A 19,509-nucleotide genomic window follows, 5' to 3' on the forward strand; every position below is an offset into this window, starting at 1 on the left:
GATCCCCTGATCATTATGTAGTGTCCTTCCTTATCTCTTGTAACATTCTTTATTTTAAAGTCTATTTTATCTGATACGAGTATAGCTACTCCAGCTTTCTTTTGATTTCCATTTGCATGGAATATCTTTTTCCATCCCCTCACTTTCAGTCTGAATGTGTCCCTAGGTCTGAAGTGGGTCTCTTGTAGACAATATATATATGGGTCTTGTTTTTGTATCCATTCAGCAAGCCTGTGTCTTTTGGTTGGAGCATTTAATCCATTCATGTTTAAGGTAATTATCGATATGTATGTTCCTATGACCATTTTGTTAATTGTTTTGGGTTTGTTTTTGTAGGTCCTTTTCTTCTCTTGTGTTTCCCACTTAGAGAAGTTCCTTTAGCATTTGTTGTAGAGCTGGTTTGGTGGGGCTGAATTCTGTTAGCTTTTGCTTGTCTGTAAAGCTTTTGATTTCTCCATGGAATCTGAATGAGATCCTTGCTGGGTAGAGTAATCTTGGTTGTAGGTTCTTCCCCTTCATCACTTTAAGTATATCATGCCACTCCCTTCTGGCTTGTAGAGTTTCTGCTGAGAAATCAGCTGTTAACCTTATGGGAGTTCCCTTGTATGTTATTTGTCGTTTTTCCCTTGCTGCTTTTAATAATCTTTTTTTGTCTTTAATTTTTGCCAGTTTGATTACTATGTGTCTCGGCGTGTTTCTCCTTGGGTTTATACTGTATTAGGCTCTCTGCGCTTCCTGGACTTGGGTTGCTATTTCCTTTCCCATGTTAGGGAAGTTTTTGTCTATAATCTCTCCAAATATTTTCTCTGGTCCTTTCTCTCTCTCTCCTCCTTCTGGGACCCCTATAATGCGAATGTTGTTGCATTTAATGTTGTCCCAGAGGTCTCTTAGGGTGTCTTCATTTCTTTTCATTCTTTTTTCTTTATTGTGTTCTGCAGCAGTGAATTCCACCATTGTGTCTTCCTGGTCACTTATCCGTTCTTCTGCCTCAGTATTCTGCTATTGATTCCTTCTAGTGTAGTTTTCATTTCAGTTATTGTATTGTTCATCTCTGTTTGTTTGTTCTTTAATTCTTCTAGGTCTTTGTTAAAGATTTCTTGCATCTTCTCGATCTTTGCCTCCATTCTTATTCCAAGGTCCTGGATCATCTTCACTATCATTATTCTGAATTCTTTTTCTGGAAGGTTGCCTATCTCCACTTCATTTACTTTTTTTTTTTTTTTTTGGTTTTATCTTCTTCCTTCATCTGGTACATAGCCCTCTGCCTCTTCATATTGTCTATCTTTATGTGAATGTGGTTTTTGTTCCACAGGCTGCAGGATTGTAATTCTTCTTGCTTCTCTGGAGTTCTTATATGAGTAAAATTTCCTACATTTTTCACTATCCTACAAATTGGCTGAGTCAGATTTATACATAATTTATACAGGGATTTAAGTGTATTCAACCATAGATTTTAATCCAGCTCATTTCCTGCCTATGTGAAGGAGAAAATTGAAAAGCACATATATGCAGGTAACTTTTATAGTATAAAGTGCAGCCTGTGAAACCTTATCAGTTTCTGAGTGGAAAAATGTTACTGTTTATCAGGTTAATTTGGGCAACATTAAAAATTTGAGACTTTTTGGCTATCAAGATAAATTTGGTAAATTTAATATAGTTTTTCTCTTACATATGCTTCCTAGATTTTATCAGTGTTCCTAATATGATACTGTTTCTTTAGGATACTTCATAATTACTTTTTCACAATCTAATTTAATAATTTTTTCCTCCATTAGAATGTGAAACATGTTGCAGAAGCATTCAAGAAGTGGCTGAAGGGGTAAGGAAAAAGTGCCACTGCCTATCAGAAAAAAACAAAACAAAACATGGGAAATACAACCACCAAATTCCGTAAAGCACTCATCAATGGTGATGAAAACCTGGCCTGCCAAATATATGAAAATAACCCTCAGCTAAAAGAATCCCTTGATCCAAATACATCTTACGGGGAGCCCTACCAGCACAACACGCCATTACACTATGCTGCTAGACATGGAATGAATAGAATATTAGGGTAAGTATTACTGTAAACCAATTGATAACAAATTAGAGAAAGGGAAAAAAAAACCCTGATCTTTAGAAAATATATGCATACATGTGTGCATGTTATGTGGTATTGTAGTGAATTAAACTTTCTAGAATTGAATATGCCTAAATTATTAAGTATGATTTTTTATTATGCCTAAATTAGACTGAAAGTTTCAGTAGTGAGGTTAGTTCACATGTTCTTTTTTTTTTTTTTAATTTATTTATTTTATTTATTTATTTTTGGCTGGGTTAGGTCTTTGTTGCTGCGCGCAGGCTTTCTCTAGTTGCAGCCGCTCCGGAGGCTACTCTTCGTTGCAGTTGCACGGGCCTCTCATTGCGGTGGCTTCTCCCATTGCAGAGCACGGGCTCTAGGCACACGGGCTTCAGTAGTTGCGGTGCACGGACTCAGTAGTTCTGGCTCACGGGCTCCAGAGCGCAGGCTCAGTAGCTGTGGCACACGGGCCCAGCCGCTCCGCGGCATGTGGGATCCTCCCGGACCAGGGCTCGAACCCGTGTCCCCTGTACTGGCAGGCAGACTCCCAACCATTGCGCCACCAGGGAAGCCCCACATATTCTTTTTACTGTAAATACATTTTGATCCTCAGTATGTTTCATAGTATGAACTTTTTATAATAGTGTAGTGTTTAATTTTCAACATTTCAATTCTAGAAAAGTACTTATCAACTCTCAAAAAATTGCAGGGAATTGTGCCCTAGGTAATTTAAGTTGAAAAACTAATGTGTTTACCTTACCTATTCATGATCAGATTTGAGTTTCCTTCTTTTAATGGGGTTCAGTTACTTGAAAAAGCTTTTCTAAAAGCAAAACATTTCCTTGAAACTGAAAATACTAAGAAACTTAAAAAAAATCTCTCTTCAACAAGAAAGCATTAGTGGCAGCAAATATGTGAAGATTCTCCTAATTACATGGTGTTTGCTAGCTTATAAGATGAAAGAAGCAAAAGATAGAAAAGTAGTTCCGAAACAAATTTAGTCTTTTTAGAAGTAGATTATGTAGTTATGGAAGTCTGATGCTAGAAGAGAAAGAAACATTTCTTTGCTTATGCAGTGAAATATAATTCTTAAACCAGTGTCCTGAGCAGTTTAGAACTTGACAAAAAACTTTTCAATCCTTTCTCTATTTCTTTTTATACAAATTTGTCATTCAAAATAAGCTGCTCTTTTTGGTATCCCTGAATCATGCCATGTGTGTTCTGTCTGCCATGTTCATTGTGCTCTTTCTGCCAGGAGTATCCCACTCCTCTCAGCTTTCTCTTTCTTACCTAAATTTTAGCCTTCCTTCAAGGTCCTAGGCACACTTTATCTATCTTCTTAGCCTGTCACAACCCATAGGAACTTCAGTCTTTTTTTTGAACTTCTATGGTTCTTTTTTGTTTGTTTGTATTACTTGTTTGGTATACACTATGTCATTGTATTTTATAATTTTGTGTATCTTCTCTTTGCCTACCTAAATTACAGCTTTTTTAAAGGACCTTCTTTATACATGTGTATCTTACACAAAGTAAGTAGAAATTTTATAAAATCATTGCACAGGATATATCTTTATGATCAGGATTTGTGAATGAGAAAAATTCCATAAATAATTTAGGTTATCCAGGCCTATGACTACCAAGTAGGCATTTTTGTAACCTCTTAAAAATAAAATGGGTATTTCTTGACTTAAAAACAGGTATTTCTATAACCTCTCCTTTTTGCATTTATCTTTTATTTTCATTTCTTGTAAAATACCCATTTAGAAGCCACCTCCAACTCATATTGTTATATTTTTTCTTCCAAAACTCGGTCTTCCCTATTGTTAATGACACTAACATATTGTACTAAAAAAATAATGGCAAACACATTGAGGCCTTGCTGTTTTCTTTTTTTTGTTTTTTTGTTTTGTTTTGTTTTGTTTTTGTTTTTATTTCCATTACGCTAGGAGGTGGATCAAAAAGGATCTTGCTGTGATTTATGTCAAAGAGTGTTCTTCCTATGTTTTCCTCTAAGAGTTTTATAGTGTCTGGTCTTACATTTAGGTCTCTAATCCATTTTGAGTTTATTTTTGTGTATGGTGTTAGGGAGTGTTCTAATTTCATTCTTTTACATGTAACTGTCCAGTTTTCCCAGCACCACTTATTGAAGAGACTGTCTTTTCTCCATTGTATATCCTTGCGTCCTTTGTCATAGATTAGTGGACCATAGGTGCGTGGGTTTATCTCTGGGCTTTTTATCTTGTTCCATTGATCTATATTTCTGTTTTTGTGCCAGTATCATATTGTCTTGATTACTGTAGCTTTGTAGTATAGTCTGAAGTCAGGGAGTCTGATTCCTCCAGCTCCGTTTTTTTCCCTCAAGACTGCTTTGGCTATTCGGGGTCTTTTGTGTCTCCATACAAATTTTAAGATTTTTTGTTCTAGTTCCGTAAAAGCTGCCATTGGTAATTTGATAGAGATTGCATTGAATCTGTAGATTGCTTTGGGTAGTATAGTCATTTTCACAATACTGATTCTTCCAATCCAAGAACATGGTATATCTCTCCATCTGTTGGTATCATCTTTAATTTCTTTCATCAGTGTCTTATAGTTTTCTGCATATAGGTCTTTTGTCTCCCTAGGTAGGTTTATTCCTAGGTATTTTATTCTTTTTGTTGCAATGGTAAATGGGAGTGTTTCCATAATTTCTCTTTCAGATTTTTCATCATTAGTGTATAGGAATGCAAGAGATTTCTGTGCATTCATTTTGTATGCTGCAACTTTACCAAATTCATTGATTAGCTCTAGTAGTTTTCTGGTGGCATTTTAAGGATTCTCTATGTATAGTATCATGTCATCTGCAAACAATGACAGTTTTACTTCTTCTTTTCCAATTTGTATTCCTTTTATTTCTTTTTCTTCTCTGATTGCCGTGGCTAGGACTTCTAAAACTATGTTGAATAATAGTGGTGAGAGTGGACATCCTTGTCTTGTTCCTGATCTTAGAGGAAATGTTTTCAGTTTTTCACCATTGAGAATGATGTTTGCTGTGGGTTTGTCATATATAGCCTTTATTATGTTGAGGTAGGTTCCCTCTATGCCCACTTTCTGGAGAGTTTTTATCATAAATCGGTGTTGAATTTTGTCAAAAGCTTTTTCTGCATCTATTGAGATGATCATATGGTTTTTATTCTTCAATTTGTTAATATGGTGTATCACATTGATTGATTTGCATATACTGAAGAATCCTTGTATCCCTGGGATAAATACCACTTGATCATGGTATATGATCCTTTTAATGTGTTGTTGGATTCTGTTTGCTAGTATTTTGTTGAGGATTTTTGCATCTATATTCATCAGTGATACTGGTCTGTAATTTTCTTTTTTTGTAATGTCTTTGTCTGGTTTTGCTATCAGGGTGATGGTGAGGCCTTACTATTTTCTAGGCACTATTAACAGTGCTCTACATGCATTGTCTCACTTAATCCTCATTACAGCTCTATGAGGTGGTTAATCATCTGCATTTCAGAGGTGAGAAAACTGAAGCACAGAAAGATTAAGCAACTTGTTAGAACTCTGCAGCTTGTAAGTGGCAAAGCTAATTGCCCAGGTAGATGACTATAAGCTTTAGGCTTTTCAACACTGTGATAGCCTCTTATCTCTATAGTCAGATAAGCCTATATGTCAGGGCTGCCTAAAACACTTATTAGCAAAACAAATTAGTCACTCTGGACTTAAGTTTCCCTGTCTGTAAAATAGATACACGTAAGACTTGTGGGACAATTAATGTGTTATATGTCTCATGATGCCTAGCATATAATATTATTACTTCTCACGTCTGTAACCCTAAATAACTTCCAATCATCCTTGACTTTCTCCTTACTCTTCCTTTACCTAATCTGCTACTAATGAAAAGTTCACTAAGTCTTATCTCTTGGATTCTCTTCTTTGCATTCCCATTGCCCCAAGCTTTGTTCACTCTTCCCAACCCCTTCTTCCAATACTGAAAATACCTGACTCCTAAATGATCTTTTTGCAAGTCTTTTCCTCCTATAATCTCATGTCCAGGTTAATCTTGCTAAAAGTATAGCCTTTTCAATGTTCTATCATGAGAAACCTGTAACTACACTACTATCTGCCTTATTATATTTGGCTTCTGAAGCCAACTTTTCTCTGCCCTAAGTCTACTGAGTCAGCCTAATCTCTCATTGTTCTCTAACATGATTATATCAGTCAAACTGGTTACCCTCCCTCTTGGTTTCCCCACTTTTAAAAATGCCACCCCCTTAGCTTTATTCCTGTTAGTCCTTGATTCTGAAATGTCTTCTTTCTTCTCTAATTACTTGTCCTTTAAGACCTCACTTGGTTTCTGTCTTTTCATGAATTCATTACCAACTATTCTGACCTGCAGTAATCTTTCCGTTCTCTGAAATTCCTACAACTTAGATTTTAAACCATCCAATTGTCATTAAACTCATCTCTTTGACTAGATTGTAAATATTACAAATACACTGCTACACAGTTAGTAATGCTCTCAATAGATTAACTCTTGATTACTTAATCTATTAAGGCTTTCTTTTTTTGAGTTTAACATTTTCAGTGAAATTACAAAACCGTTGCTTTAGCTTCCAAATATTGAACACTATAATAATATTTAATATCAAGTCTTGTTACGTGATTAATTAAAACTTGCTTAGAATACCAAGGTAAAATGTATTTAAATATTATTATTACTAAGGTAATATATATATCTTAACATAAAAGAAATCAAGTAGCAAAATATATTCTAACCATTTATAATTTAAAATACACTTTATGAAATTAGAAAACATTGTATACGAAAGTTATCTAATCCAATGAGTCTTTTTTTAAATTTATTTTATTCAAGTGTAGTTGGTTTACAATGTTGTATTAATTTCTGCTGTACAGCAAAGTGATTCAGTTATGTGTATGTGTGTGTATATATATATATATATATATATATATATATATATATATACACATATATATACACATTCTTTTTCTTATTCTTTTCCATTATGGTTTATCACAGGATATTGAATATAGTTCCCTGTACTGTACAGTAAGACCTTGTTGTTTATCCTTTTTTTTTTTTTTAAATAAATTTATTTATTTATTTTTGGCTGTGTTGGGTCTTCGTTTCTGTGCGAGGGCTCTCTCCAGCTGTGGCGAGCGGGGGCCACTCTTCATCGTGGTGTGCAGGCCTCTCCTGTTGTGGAGCACAGGCTCCAGACGCGCAGGCTCAGTAGTTGTGGCCCACGGGCTTAGCCGCTCCGCGGCATGTGGGATCTTCCCAGACCAGGGCTCGAACCCGTGTCCCCTGCATTGGTAGGCAGACTCTCAACCACTGCGCCACCAGGGAAGCCCTATCCATTCTTTATATACCAATTTGCATCTGATAATCCCAAACTCCCACTCCTACCCTCTCCTACCCCCCGCCCCCTTGGCAATCACCAGTCTATTCTCTGTGTCCCTGATTTTGTTTCTGTTTCCTAGATAGGTTAATTTGTGTCATATTTTAGATTCCACATATCATGATATCATATGGTATTTGTCTTTGTCTTTCTGACTTACTTACTTAGTATGATAATCTAGGTCCATCCATGTTTCTGCATATGGCATTGTTTCATTCTATTTTATGGCTGAGTAGTATTTCATTGTATATATGTACCACATCTTCTTTATCCATTCATCTGTTGATGTACATTTAGGTTGTTTCCATAGCTAATCCAGTGAGTCTTAAAGTGTGTTCTGAGGACTCCTAGATCCTGAGACTCTTTCAAGGAAGTGCAGTAGGTCAAAACTATTTTTATACTAATTCTAAGATGTTATTTACCTTTTTTTCACTGCGTTGACATTTGCAGTTATAGTGTAAAAAATAGAGGATAAAACTGCTGACGCCTTTAGATGAATCAAGGAAGCGGCACCAAACCTTACTAGTAATTGTATTCCTCTCTGCCGGGCTCTTTGCTGTTTTAAAAAAAAAAAAAAAAAAACTAAACAGTTTCACTTAAAATGTCCTCAATGAAGCAGTAAAATTACTAATTTTATTTAATCTCCATCCTCGAGTACACATCTTTTTAATATTCTATGTGACAAATGTGAAGAATGCATAAATGACTTCTGCTGTTGTATGATGATAGGTTTGAGAAAGAGCACTTGTACTTTTGTTTGAGGTATGAGTTGAACTACTTATTTTTTCGTGAAACAACATTTTAAATTAACAACATTCAGACTGGGATACTGGCTGGCTGACATTTTTCTTGAAAATGTATTAAATAAGTGAGCCTATCAATTCAAGGAAAAACTAACAGTATTTGTTGCTAATGATAAAATTTGAGTTTTCAAGTGAATATTGGAATTTTGAAAACTTATATTTGCTGCCTTCAGCTTGATAGCTTCCCATTACTTAGGGACTTTTCTGAATAAGATTGGTGGTGATATAAATTAATATGATTTTTTAAAATATTGTATAATGAAATGTGACAAAAATCTAGAAGCTCTGCATAACTCACTGAATTAGTATTTTTCAGAAGATCGGTATATGGTTTTTTACAATTATGCATGGGTAAAAGATTTATTCAAAATGCAAGGTAGACCAATGGATTTTAATGAACAAAAGTTCATTTCATAAGATATCGTATTTTATATTGCAAGTAATCTTTAAGAAATGACCAGTTGAATTTTTAGCATAGTATCAAATATGACTATTCACAATTATTTGAAAAGGGTATTTTAAAATACTTCTCCCTTTTGTGATTATATAAGGCTGGAGTTTTTTCATATGCTTGAACCCAAATGACACACATCACAACAGACTGAATGCTATGAGAATCTGTCTTCTATTAGCCAGACATTAAATAAAATTTGTAAATATGTAAAACAATGCCATTGTGCTCACTTAATTTTCAAAAAATATATATTTTTTCATTTTAAGATATTAAGAATGTTAACTATGTAATGATATTAGGAATGTTAAATATGTAATGAGTTTATTTTTTTAATTAATGAATGTTTTTAAATATTTTAATTTTTAATATGAATATCTATATAACTCACATAAACAAAGGTTCTTAGGAATCTTTTCATTTTTAAATTTTTATTGGAGTATATAGTTGATTTACAATGTTGTGTTTCTGCTGTACAGCAAAGTGAATCAGTTATACGTGCACATATATCCACTCTTTATTAGATTCTTTTCACATTACAGAGTATTGAGTAGAGTTCCCTGTAATATACAGTAGGTCCTTATTAGTTATCTATTTTATATATAGTAGTGTGTATATGTCATTCCCAATCTCCCAATAGGAATCTTCAGTAATTTTTAAAGTTGTAAAAGTTGTAAAAGTCTACTACCAAAACGTTTAAAAATTGCTGATCTGATCAATATCCCTGGTTCCTCTAAGAAGGAATATATCTGTCTCCATCCTCTGGTTATCATTCTATTGAATGAGTATTTAAAGACCTAAAGAACAGGTGACTGTATATGCTCTTTTAATTACTGTTTTCATGATTTAGCCATATACTTTACACTTACATATTTCCTTTATACTTAACTTTCAACTTCAGCCTAAAGTGTTTGGTGTTTTCTTTTAATTTTTATTGGAGTATAGTTGCTTTACAGTGTTTTGTTAGTTTCTACTGTACAGCAAAGTGAATCAGCAATACGTATACATATATCCTCTCTTTTTTGAATTTCCTTCCCATTTAGGTACCACACAGCACTGAATAGAGTTCCCTGGGCTATATAGTAGTTTCTCATTAGTTATCTATTTTATACATAGTATCAATAGTGTATATATGTCAATCCCAGTCTCCCAATTCATCCCAACCCCCCTTATCCCTTTAGTATCCATATGTTTGTTCTCTATGTCTATGTCTCTATTTCTGCTTTGTATATAAGATTGTCTAAACCAATTTTTTCAGATTCCACATATATGCTTTAATACACAATATTTGTTTTTCTCTTTCTGACTTACTTCACTCTGTATGAATCTCTATGTCCATCCATGTCTCTACAAATGACCCAGTTTCGTTCCTTTTTATGGCTGGGTAATATTCCATTGTATATATGTACCACATTTTCGTTATTCATTCCTTTGTTGATGAACATTTAGGTTGCTTCCATGTCCTGGCTATTGTAAATAGTGCTGCAGTGAACATTGGGGGTGCATGTGTCTATGCCCTGTAATGGGATTGCTGGGTCATATGGTAGTTCTGTTTTTAGTTTTTTAAGGAATCTCCCTACTGTTCTTCATAGTGACTGTATCAATTTACATTCCCATCAACAGTGCAAGAGGCTTCCCTTTTTTCCACAACCTCTCCAGCATTTATTGTTTGTGGATTTTTTGATGATGGCCATTCTGACCGGTGTGAGCTGATACCTCATTGTAGTTTTGATTTGCATTTCTCAAATAATTAGTGATGTTGAGCATCTTTTCTTGTGTTTGTTGGCCATCTGTATGTCTTCTTTGGAGAAATGTCTATTTAGGTCTTCCACCCATTTTTTTTTTTTTCATATAGTTGAGTTTTTTCCGTTTTTTTTTTTTTTAATTTATTTATTTTTTAATTTTTGGCTGTGTTGGGTCTTCGCCTCTGTGCGAGGGCTTTCTCCAGCCGCGGCAAGCAGGGGCCACTCCTCATCGCGGTGCGCGAGCCTCTCACCGTCACAGCCTCTCCCGTTGCGGAGCAAGGCTGAAGATGTGCAGGCCCAGTAGTTGTGGCTCACGGGCCTAGTTGCTCCGCGGCATGTGGGATCCTCCCAGACCAGGGCTCGAACCCGCGTCCCCTGCATTGGCAGTCAGACTCCCAACCACTGCGCCACCAGGGAAGCCCCCTTCCACCCATTTTTTGATTGGGTTTTTTTTTGATATTGAGCTGCATGAGCTGTTTGTATATTTGGAGATTAATCCTTTGTCAGTTGCTTTGTTTGCAAATATATTCTTCCATTCTGAGGGTTGCCTTTTCGCGTTGTTTATGCTTTCCTTTGCTGTGCAAAGCTTTTTAAGTTTAATTAGGTCCCATTTCTTTATTTTTGTTTTTATTCTCATTATTCTAGGAGGTGGATCAAAAAAGATCTTGATGCAATTTATGTCAAAGAGTGTTCCGCCTATGTTTTCCTCTAAGAGTTTTATAGTGTCTGGCCTTTCATTTACGTCTTTAATCCATTTTGAGTTTATTTTTGTGTATGGTGTTAGGGAGTGTTCTAATTTCATTCTTTTACATGTAGCTGTCCAGTTTTTCCAGCATCACTTATTGAAGAGGCTGTCTTCACTCCACTGTATATACTGGCCTTCTTTGTCATAGATTAAGTGACCATAGGTGTGTGGGTTTATCTCTGGGCTTTCTATCCTGAACCATTGATCTATATTTCTGTTTTTGTGCCAGTACCATACTGTCTTGATTATTGTAGCTTTGTAGTATAATCTGAAGTCAGGGAGTCTGATTCTTCCAGCTCCATTTCTTTTCCTTAAGATTGCTTTTGCTATTCAAGGTCTTTTGTGTTTCTATACAAATTGTAAAATTTCTTGTTCTTTTCTATGAAAAATTCCATTGGTAATTTGATGGGGATTGCACTGAATCTGTAGATTGCTTTGGGTGTATAGTCATTTTCACAATGTTGATTCTTCCATTCAAGAACATGATATATCTCTCCATCTCTTTGTGTCATCTTTGATTTCTTTCATCATTATCTTATAGTTTCCTGTGTACAGGTCTTTTGCCTCCTTAAGTAGGTTTATTCCTAGGTATTTTATTCTTTTTGTTACAATGGTAAATGGGATTGTTTCCTTAATTTCTTTTTCTGATCTTTCATTGTTAGTGTATAGGAATACAAGAGATTTCTGTGTATTAATTTTGTATCCTGCAGCATTACTAAATTCATTAATTAGCTCTAGTAGTTTTTTGGTGGCATCTTCAGGATTTTCTATGTATGGTGTCATGTCATCTGCAAACAGTGACAGTTTTACTTCTTCTTTGCCAATTTGGATTCCTCTTATTTCTTTTTCTTCTCTGATTGCTGTGACTAGGACTTCCAATACTAGGTTGAATAATAGTGGTGAGAGTGGGCACCCTTGTCTTGTTGCTGATTTTAGAGGAAATGCTTTCAGTTTTTTACCATTGAGAGTAATGTTTGCTGTGGGTTTGTCATATATGGCCTTTATTATGTTGAGATAGGTTCCCTCTATGCCCACTTTCTGGAGAGTTTTTATCATAAGTGGATGTTGAATTTTGTTGAAAGCTTTTTCTGCATCTATTGAGATGATCATATGGTTTTTATTCTTCAATTTGTTAATATGGTGTATCACATTGATTGATTTGAGTATACTGAAGAATCCTTGCATCCCTGGGATAAATCCCACTTGATCATGGTGTATGATTTTTCTAATGTGTTGCTGGATTCAGTTTGCTAGTGTCTTGTTGAGGATTTTTGCATCTATGTTCATCAGTGATATTGTCCTGTAATTTTCTTTTTTTGTGATATCTTTGTCTGGTTTTGGTATCAGGGTGATGGTGGCCTCGTAGAATGAGTTTGGGAGTGTTCCTCCCTCTGCAATTTTTTTGGAAGAATTTGAGAAGGAAAGGTGTTAGCTCTTCTCTAAATGTTTGATAGAATTTGCCTGTGAAGCCATCTGGTCCTGGACTTTTGTTTGTTGGAAGATTTTTAATCACATTTTCAATTTCAGTACTTGTGATTGGTCTGTTCCTATTTTCGATTTTTTCCTGGTTCAGTCTTGGAAGGTTGTAGTTTTTTAAGAATTTGTCCATTTCTTCGAGGTTGTCCATTTTATTGGCATATAGTTGCTTGAAGTAGTCTCTTATGATCCTTTGTATTTCTGTGTTGTCAGTTGTAACTTCTTTTTCATTTCTAATTCTAATGATTAGAGTTCTCCCTTTTTCTCTTGAAGATTTTGGCTAAAGGTTTATCAATTTTGTTTATCTTCTCAAAGAACCAGCTTTTAGTTTTATTGATCTTTGCTATTGTTTCCTTCATTTCTTTTTCATTTATTTCTTATCTGATCTTTATGATTTCTTTCCTTCTTCTAACTTTGGGGTTTTTTTGTTCTTCTTTCTGTAATTGCTTTAGGTGTAAGGTTAGGTTGCTTAGTTGACATGTTTCTTGTTTCTTAACGTAGGATTGTATTGCTATAAACTTCCCCCTTAGAACTGCTTTTGCTGCATCCCATATGTTTTGGATCGTCATGTTTTCATTGTCATTTGTTTCTAGGTATTTTTTTATTCCCTCTTTGATTTCTTCAATGATCCCTTGGCTGTTTAGTAGCATATTGTTTAGCCTCCATGTGTTTGTGTTTTTAGCAGTTTTTTTCCTATAATTGATTTCTAATCTCATAGTGTTGTGGTTGAAAAAGATGCTTGATATGGTTTCAGTTTTCTTAAATTTACCGAGGCTTGATTTGTGACCCAAGATGTGATCTATCCTGCAGAATGTTTTCTGTGCACTTGAGAAGAAAGTGATTTCTGCTACTTTTGGATAGAATGTCCTATAAATATCAATTAAGTCTATCTGGTCCAATGTGTCATTAAGGCTTGTGTTTCCTAATTAATTTTCTCTCTGGATGATCTATCCTTTGGTGTACGTGGAGTGTTAAAATCCCCCACTATTATTGTGTTACTGTTGATTTCCCCTTTTATGCCTGTTAGGGTTTGCCTGGTGTATTGAGGTGCTCCTATGTTGGTTGCATAAATATTTACAATTGTTACATCTTCTTCTTGGATTGTTCCCATAATCATTATGTAGTGTCCTTCCTTATCTCTTGTTAGTCTTTATTTTAAAGTCTATTTTGTCTGATACGAGTATTGCTACTCCATCTTTCTTTTGATTTCCATTTGCGTGGAATATCTTTTTCTGTCCCCTCACTTTTAGTCTGTATGTGTCCCTAGGTCTGAAGTGGGTCTCCTGTAGACAACATATATGTGGGTCTTGTTTTTGTATCCATTTATCCAGTCAGTGTCTTTTGATTGGCGCATTTAATCCATTTACATGTAAGGTAATTATCGATATGTATGTTTCTATTACCATTTTCTTAATTGTTTTGGGTTTGTTTTTGTAGGTCTTTTTCTTCTCTTGTGTTTCCTACCTAGAGAAGTTCTTTTAGCGTTTGTTGCAAAGCTGGTCTGGTGGTGGTGAATTCTCTTAGCTTTTGCTTGTCTGTAAAGCTTTTGATTTCTCCGTCAAATCTGAATGAGAACCTTGCTGGGTAGAGTAATTTTGGTTGTAGGTTTTTCCCTTTCATCACTTTAAATATATCCTGCCACCCCCTTCTTGCCTGCAGAGTTTTTGCTGAAAGATCAGCTGATAACCTTATGGGGATTCCCTTGTATGTTATTTGTTGCTTTTCCCTTGCTGCTTTTAGTATTTTTTCTTTGTATTTAATTTTTGTTAGCTTGGTTAATCGTGTCTCGTCTTGTTTCTCCTTGGGTTTATCCTGTCCGGGACTCTCTGCGCTTCATGGACTTGATTGACTATTTACTTCCCCCTGTTAAGGAAGTTTTCCACTATAATCTCTTCAAATATTTTCTCAGACCCTTTCTCTTTCTCTTCTTCTTCTGGGACCCCTGTAATTCAAATGTTGGTGCATTTAATGTTGTCCCAGAGGTCCCTGTGACTGTCTTCAATTCTTTTCATTCTTTTTTCTTTATTCTGCTCTGCAGTAGTTATTTCCACTATTTTGTCTTCCAGGTCACTTATCCGTTCTTCCGCCTCAGTTGTTCTGCTGTAGATTTCTTCTAGTGTATTTTAAATTTCATTTATTGTGTTGTTCATCACTGTTTGTTTGTTCTTTAGTTCTTCTAGGTCCTTGTTAAACATTTCTTGTATTTTTTCCATTCTATTTCCAAGATTTTAGATCATCATTTCTGTCATTACTCTGAATTCTTTTTCAGATAGCTTGCCTATTTCTTCTTCATTCACTTGATTGTGGTTTTTTATCATGCTCTTTTGTCTGCAACATATTTCTCTGTCTTCTCATTTTTTCTAACTTACTGTGTTTTGTCTCCTTTTGTCAGGCTGCAGGGTCGTAGTTCCTCTTGCTTCTGGTGTCTGCCCCCAGTGGGCGAGGTTGGTCCAGTGGCTTGTGTAGGCTTCCTGGTGGGAGGGACTGTATTCTGGTGGGCAGAGCTGGATCTTGTCCCTCTGTTGGGCAGGGCTGCGTCAAGTGTTGTGTTTTGGGGTGTCTGTGGGCTTAATACGACTTTAGACAGCCTGTCTCTGGTGTTTTCTTTTTTCTTAATTGTTGGAGATCAGTGGCTCATAATTTCTTTATTAAAGCCTTTAATATCCTATACTAGAATCAGAAATTACTTTATTGCTCTCCTTTCCTAAGAATAAGCAACTCTCATTTCTTTAATCTGTGTATCTTTTGTTTTTCAAAATTTATTTAGGTAGTACAGAGAAAATCACAAATCATTATTATTTTAAATGATTAGTTGATTTTGGAATTAAATTACTCTTCTTAACACTGTGTCATGTAGAATAAGGATAAATAGCATTTACACATCATCATTAAGTAAAATACCAACTCTGTTTTAACTATTTGTCTTTTAGATAGCTTCAGTTATTTCACCGTATGTAACCTTGCTAAACTTTCTAACAAATTGATGGCCATTATTTTCTCACGCTGCCTCATGTAATCTGGCATACCTGCCTGCTACCTTCAGTATAGACCCTTCAGTATAGCTTGCCTAGATTCCTGACACATGACATATATGGGTATACAAAGGGATATACCTAGCCAGAGACAAAATACTTTAGTTCCCATAAAATAAATTACCCATTTGCAATAAGGCCTTGATTTTATCCTCATTTCCTTTAGCTTTATGGTACCTGCAACAGTAGGCATAACTTTCCCCTCTTCTTAGGCAGAATAATACAGTAAAAGAAGGGTAGTTTACAGTTTAAGAGCTAGTTTTCATCTGTATCTCTCTGAACCTAGTTTACATTATACCATATCACAGTGTTTCTTTCATGGGAAACTAAATCCATATTCATAAATAGTTCATGGGAATCTAAATTTATATTCATGAATAGTTACTACTTAATGTAGTGAAAAGACTGTTTAGACTTTGGAGTCAGCATGTTCTAGTTTGGATATACAGTTCATTAGTTGTCGCTTCTTAGGAAAGTCATGTATAAAATGGGGAATTAGAGTGCTTATTCCTTAGATTTTACAGGATAACTTCTTGTGCTTCCTTGGAAATAAATGGGGCCTGTCTTTCAGTGTAAATAAAATATAACATTTTTATTAGAGCATGTCTTTATCAGAGCATATGTTAATACTAAACTTTGAGAATTAAAATAGTTTCCAGTTATCGATATCTATTTTTTTGACTCATATTTCAGGAGTTATTAAATTCTTTTAAATGGTTCAATGCAGTTCTCCTCTCCTAACCTCCCTTGTATGCAGACACTATAAGGGTAGGGAGTTAATCTGTTTTCTTAACAATATGTCTAACTTCTAGAATAGTACCCGGCAAACAACGACTACTCAAAAATAATGTTGCATGGAAGAAAAGTTTTAAAAGCAACTGAAAGTGCATGTGTATGTTAAGTGACTGGGAGGATAAGAGTGTTATGGCAAGAAACTGAGACCCTAAGAGAGAAGACTTATTTTGGGGGGAGCTCAATTGAATATGAGATAATGATGAAATATGCAAGAGAAATGGGACTCTGAGAAGTTAGAATATGGTCTAAAGGTCACATTAGACAGGGTGAAAGAGCATTAAGAATTATCACAGAAGTGATAGTAGAAGCCCTTTGAGAGAAACCATGATTCTGCTACCACTGTCTATCATTTGGGTTCTGATAAAAAGTTTACAGCTTACAAAGTGTATTCATAGAAACCATTGAAAGATAAGTGACTTTAAGAGTAGATGTGCTCTCTGAAAGGAGGGAATGTGTATGGAGAAGTAAATAGATTCAGGAAGTGAATTTGCTTCCAGTAAGGGGATAGGAAAGTGAAGCCATCTTCATGGGTAAAAGAGAGATTGTACTGAAAAAAATTAAGAGGTCTGTTAAAAAGATGTGTAGTTATGGAAACCGAGGTGATACAGAGGTCAGGATGTAAATGAATTATTAGCAGTTTCAGATTAAAAACAAGAATTGAGGACAGTGATAAGAATTTAGCTCTTAGGAAATTCTTAGTGATGTGAAAGAGTGCAGTTTTAGTACAGTGATCAGAATAGGGTCATACTGAAGTGGAGATGAAATGTAGAAGAAATATAGGTAGGAGATATAAACTGACTGTTTGATAATTAACAGTGAAAGAATCTAGAAAAACAGATGGCTTCTGGATAGGTTATTAGGGTCAAATGAAAGGGCTTTTTTTTTTCCAAGTTAATGTTTTCCTTACTCCATCTTCCTGCCAGTTATCTCCTGTCCTTGTTCCAGAATTAACCTTATATGCAAGTAGTAAAATATACTTCATAATTACTGGCATAGTTATAGAAAGGTACCTATGTAAAACTTAAATACCAATTATAAATTTATACTTCTGTTTATTCATTCATGTAAATTAAAGAAGACTCTACTTTTGAAATTAAACAGATAATAAAAAAGTAGTAATATGAATCAATAAAATTAGAATATCTAGCTTTACAGTTTTAGTACAAAATATTTATGCAGGTATGGTACTATGTCTAATAAATTTGAGAATCTTTCCTGAATAAATATGTATAAAGAAGCTATTTTAATACTTTAACTTTAGAATAATAACCTTTGTTTGGTTTGATTAATCAGAGTCTGGCACATTGGGTATAAGAACATTTGCAAAATTATCACACTATCTCTTCCCTCTGTTGGGGATGATCTAGAATTGTTTAATGAGAGAGAGATTGAAAGAGAAAGAGAGATTTCTCCATATCAACTTACATCCTTCCAACTTGTATTAAATTCCATGGTGATAATTCCTTGTGTTAAATTCCATGGTTTGTTTCTCTCCTGAACAAACTAAAAGAGAAAATAAATGATATATTGGAAATAGGGATAGGAAAGGCTAAATAAATGTGGTTGTACAGAATCTTACAGACTCTGAATTAATTTTAATAATTTATTTCTAAATTAAATTTTTAAGAAAATGAAATCTTTTTTATTGTTAATAATGCCTCTTGGAAGAAGTTTTAATCTTGAAACATTTTTAGAGTATTGTTTAGATTTTGGTTATTCATTATAATCCACTATAATTCAACCATTATAAATACAGGGAAATATCATTGAGAATATTATCATCAGTTGTTGACTTAGGGAAAATATTTTTTTTTTCTTTTAAACTATGAAGCAACGTTATGGTTATATAAATAAATAAAACTACTCACATTCCTACCTCCCTTAAACAACTGTTAGAATTATTCCGTGTTCCCTTCTAGTTTTAGCTATAAATGTTCATAGATAGACTTTTCAATGACTTTATAATTTATAATTTTCTATTGTATAGAAAGACCATGATTTATGTTTCCCATTTTTCCTATAACCAGACATTTAAGTTACTACAGATTTTTCTATTCAAAACAACAGTATATTGAATGTCATTGTTCCTATAGATTTTTATTCTTTAAGTTATTTCCTTTAGGATAAATTCCAGCAGTAGGTTTACTTGGTCAGACTATCAACCATATATTAGTTGGTTATATATATTATGTATATTAGGTATATATTTATGTTGATTGTATATATAATATATATGTTAGCTATTATGTAACTTGTGTAAGATCATATAGCTAAAAAGTGACAGAACTGGGTTTAGAGTCTGGCAGTCTGTACTAGATACCATGTTCTTTACCAGTCTGCTACACTGCTGGCTTGAGAGATCTAGAATTCTATCTTAAGATATTCCCAATAAAAGTAATATTCATTCAGTTTATATCAAGAGTCTGCTCTGTGTCTGACACTGTACTGGGGATTCAAGAAAGAACAGGATATAGACCCTGCCTTAGAAGGCTGTAAACCAAGTGGGAGAAGGGAAAAGATATGTAAGAAAGTAGCTATGATACAATGTAATGAATTATATAATTAGGATATTATAGGAAGACAAAGAAGGGAATGACCAAATGCCACTGGAGGAGGCAGCCTAGTGTAAAGAGGCTTCTAAGTAGGGCTGGGTTTGTTTAGATGGCTAGGTCAGGTCTTGGGGAACCAAACAGCAGGGCAAGCAATGAAGAGCCTACAAATGTACTGCAGGGGTCAGAAGGCCATAAAGGCTATGTAGGACTGTAGAGAAAATATGCACAGTTAGGGTTTTCTGAGCAAATTTTACTAGAACTTGGGACCTGGGCTTAAAAGACAAGCCTTGGAAGTTAAACTTTGACTGAGTAGAGACTGAGAACTCCAGAGAGGTTTACCTCTCAGAAGATACATGTTTACATTTGAATGAGGTGTAAAGAGTGGATGAGACCTGAGACCATTGAGACATTCCCTAAGTTGTAAGGCTCAGAGATGC

General features: G+C 34.7%; 1 protein-coding gene across 6 annotated transcripts in view; it reads left to right on the top strand.

The window, feature by feature from the left end:
• ANKIB1 (ankyrin repeat and IBR domain containing 1) overlaps positions 1-19,509 on the top strand; it is a 138,356-nt gene that overhangs the window by 47,228 nt on the left and 71,619 nt on the right. For 5 of the 6 annotated variants that reach the window (XM_036863467.1, XM_036863469.1, XM_036863468.1 and 2 more), the window contains exon 2: positions 1,776-2,053. The exons of the other annotated variant lie outside the window; for it this stretch is intronic. In XM_036863467.1, the coding sequence (XP_036719362.1) occupies positions 1,866-2,053 (188 nt within the window). In that variant the 5' untranslated portion in view covers positions 1,776-1,865. The remainder of the gene's footprint in view (positions 1-1,775; positions 2,054-19,509) is intronic. 6 annotated transcript variants of the gene reach the window in all.

This window comes from Balaenoptera musculus, chromosome 9, assembly GCF_009873245.2.
Source record: "Balaenoptera musculus isolate JJ_BM4_2016_0621 chromosome 9, mBalMus1.pri.v3, whole genome shotgun sequence".
NCBI lineage: Eukaryota > Metazoa > Chordata > Mammalia > Artiodactyla > Balaenopteridae > Balaenoptera > Balaenoptera musculus.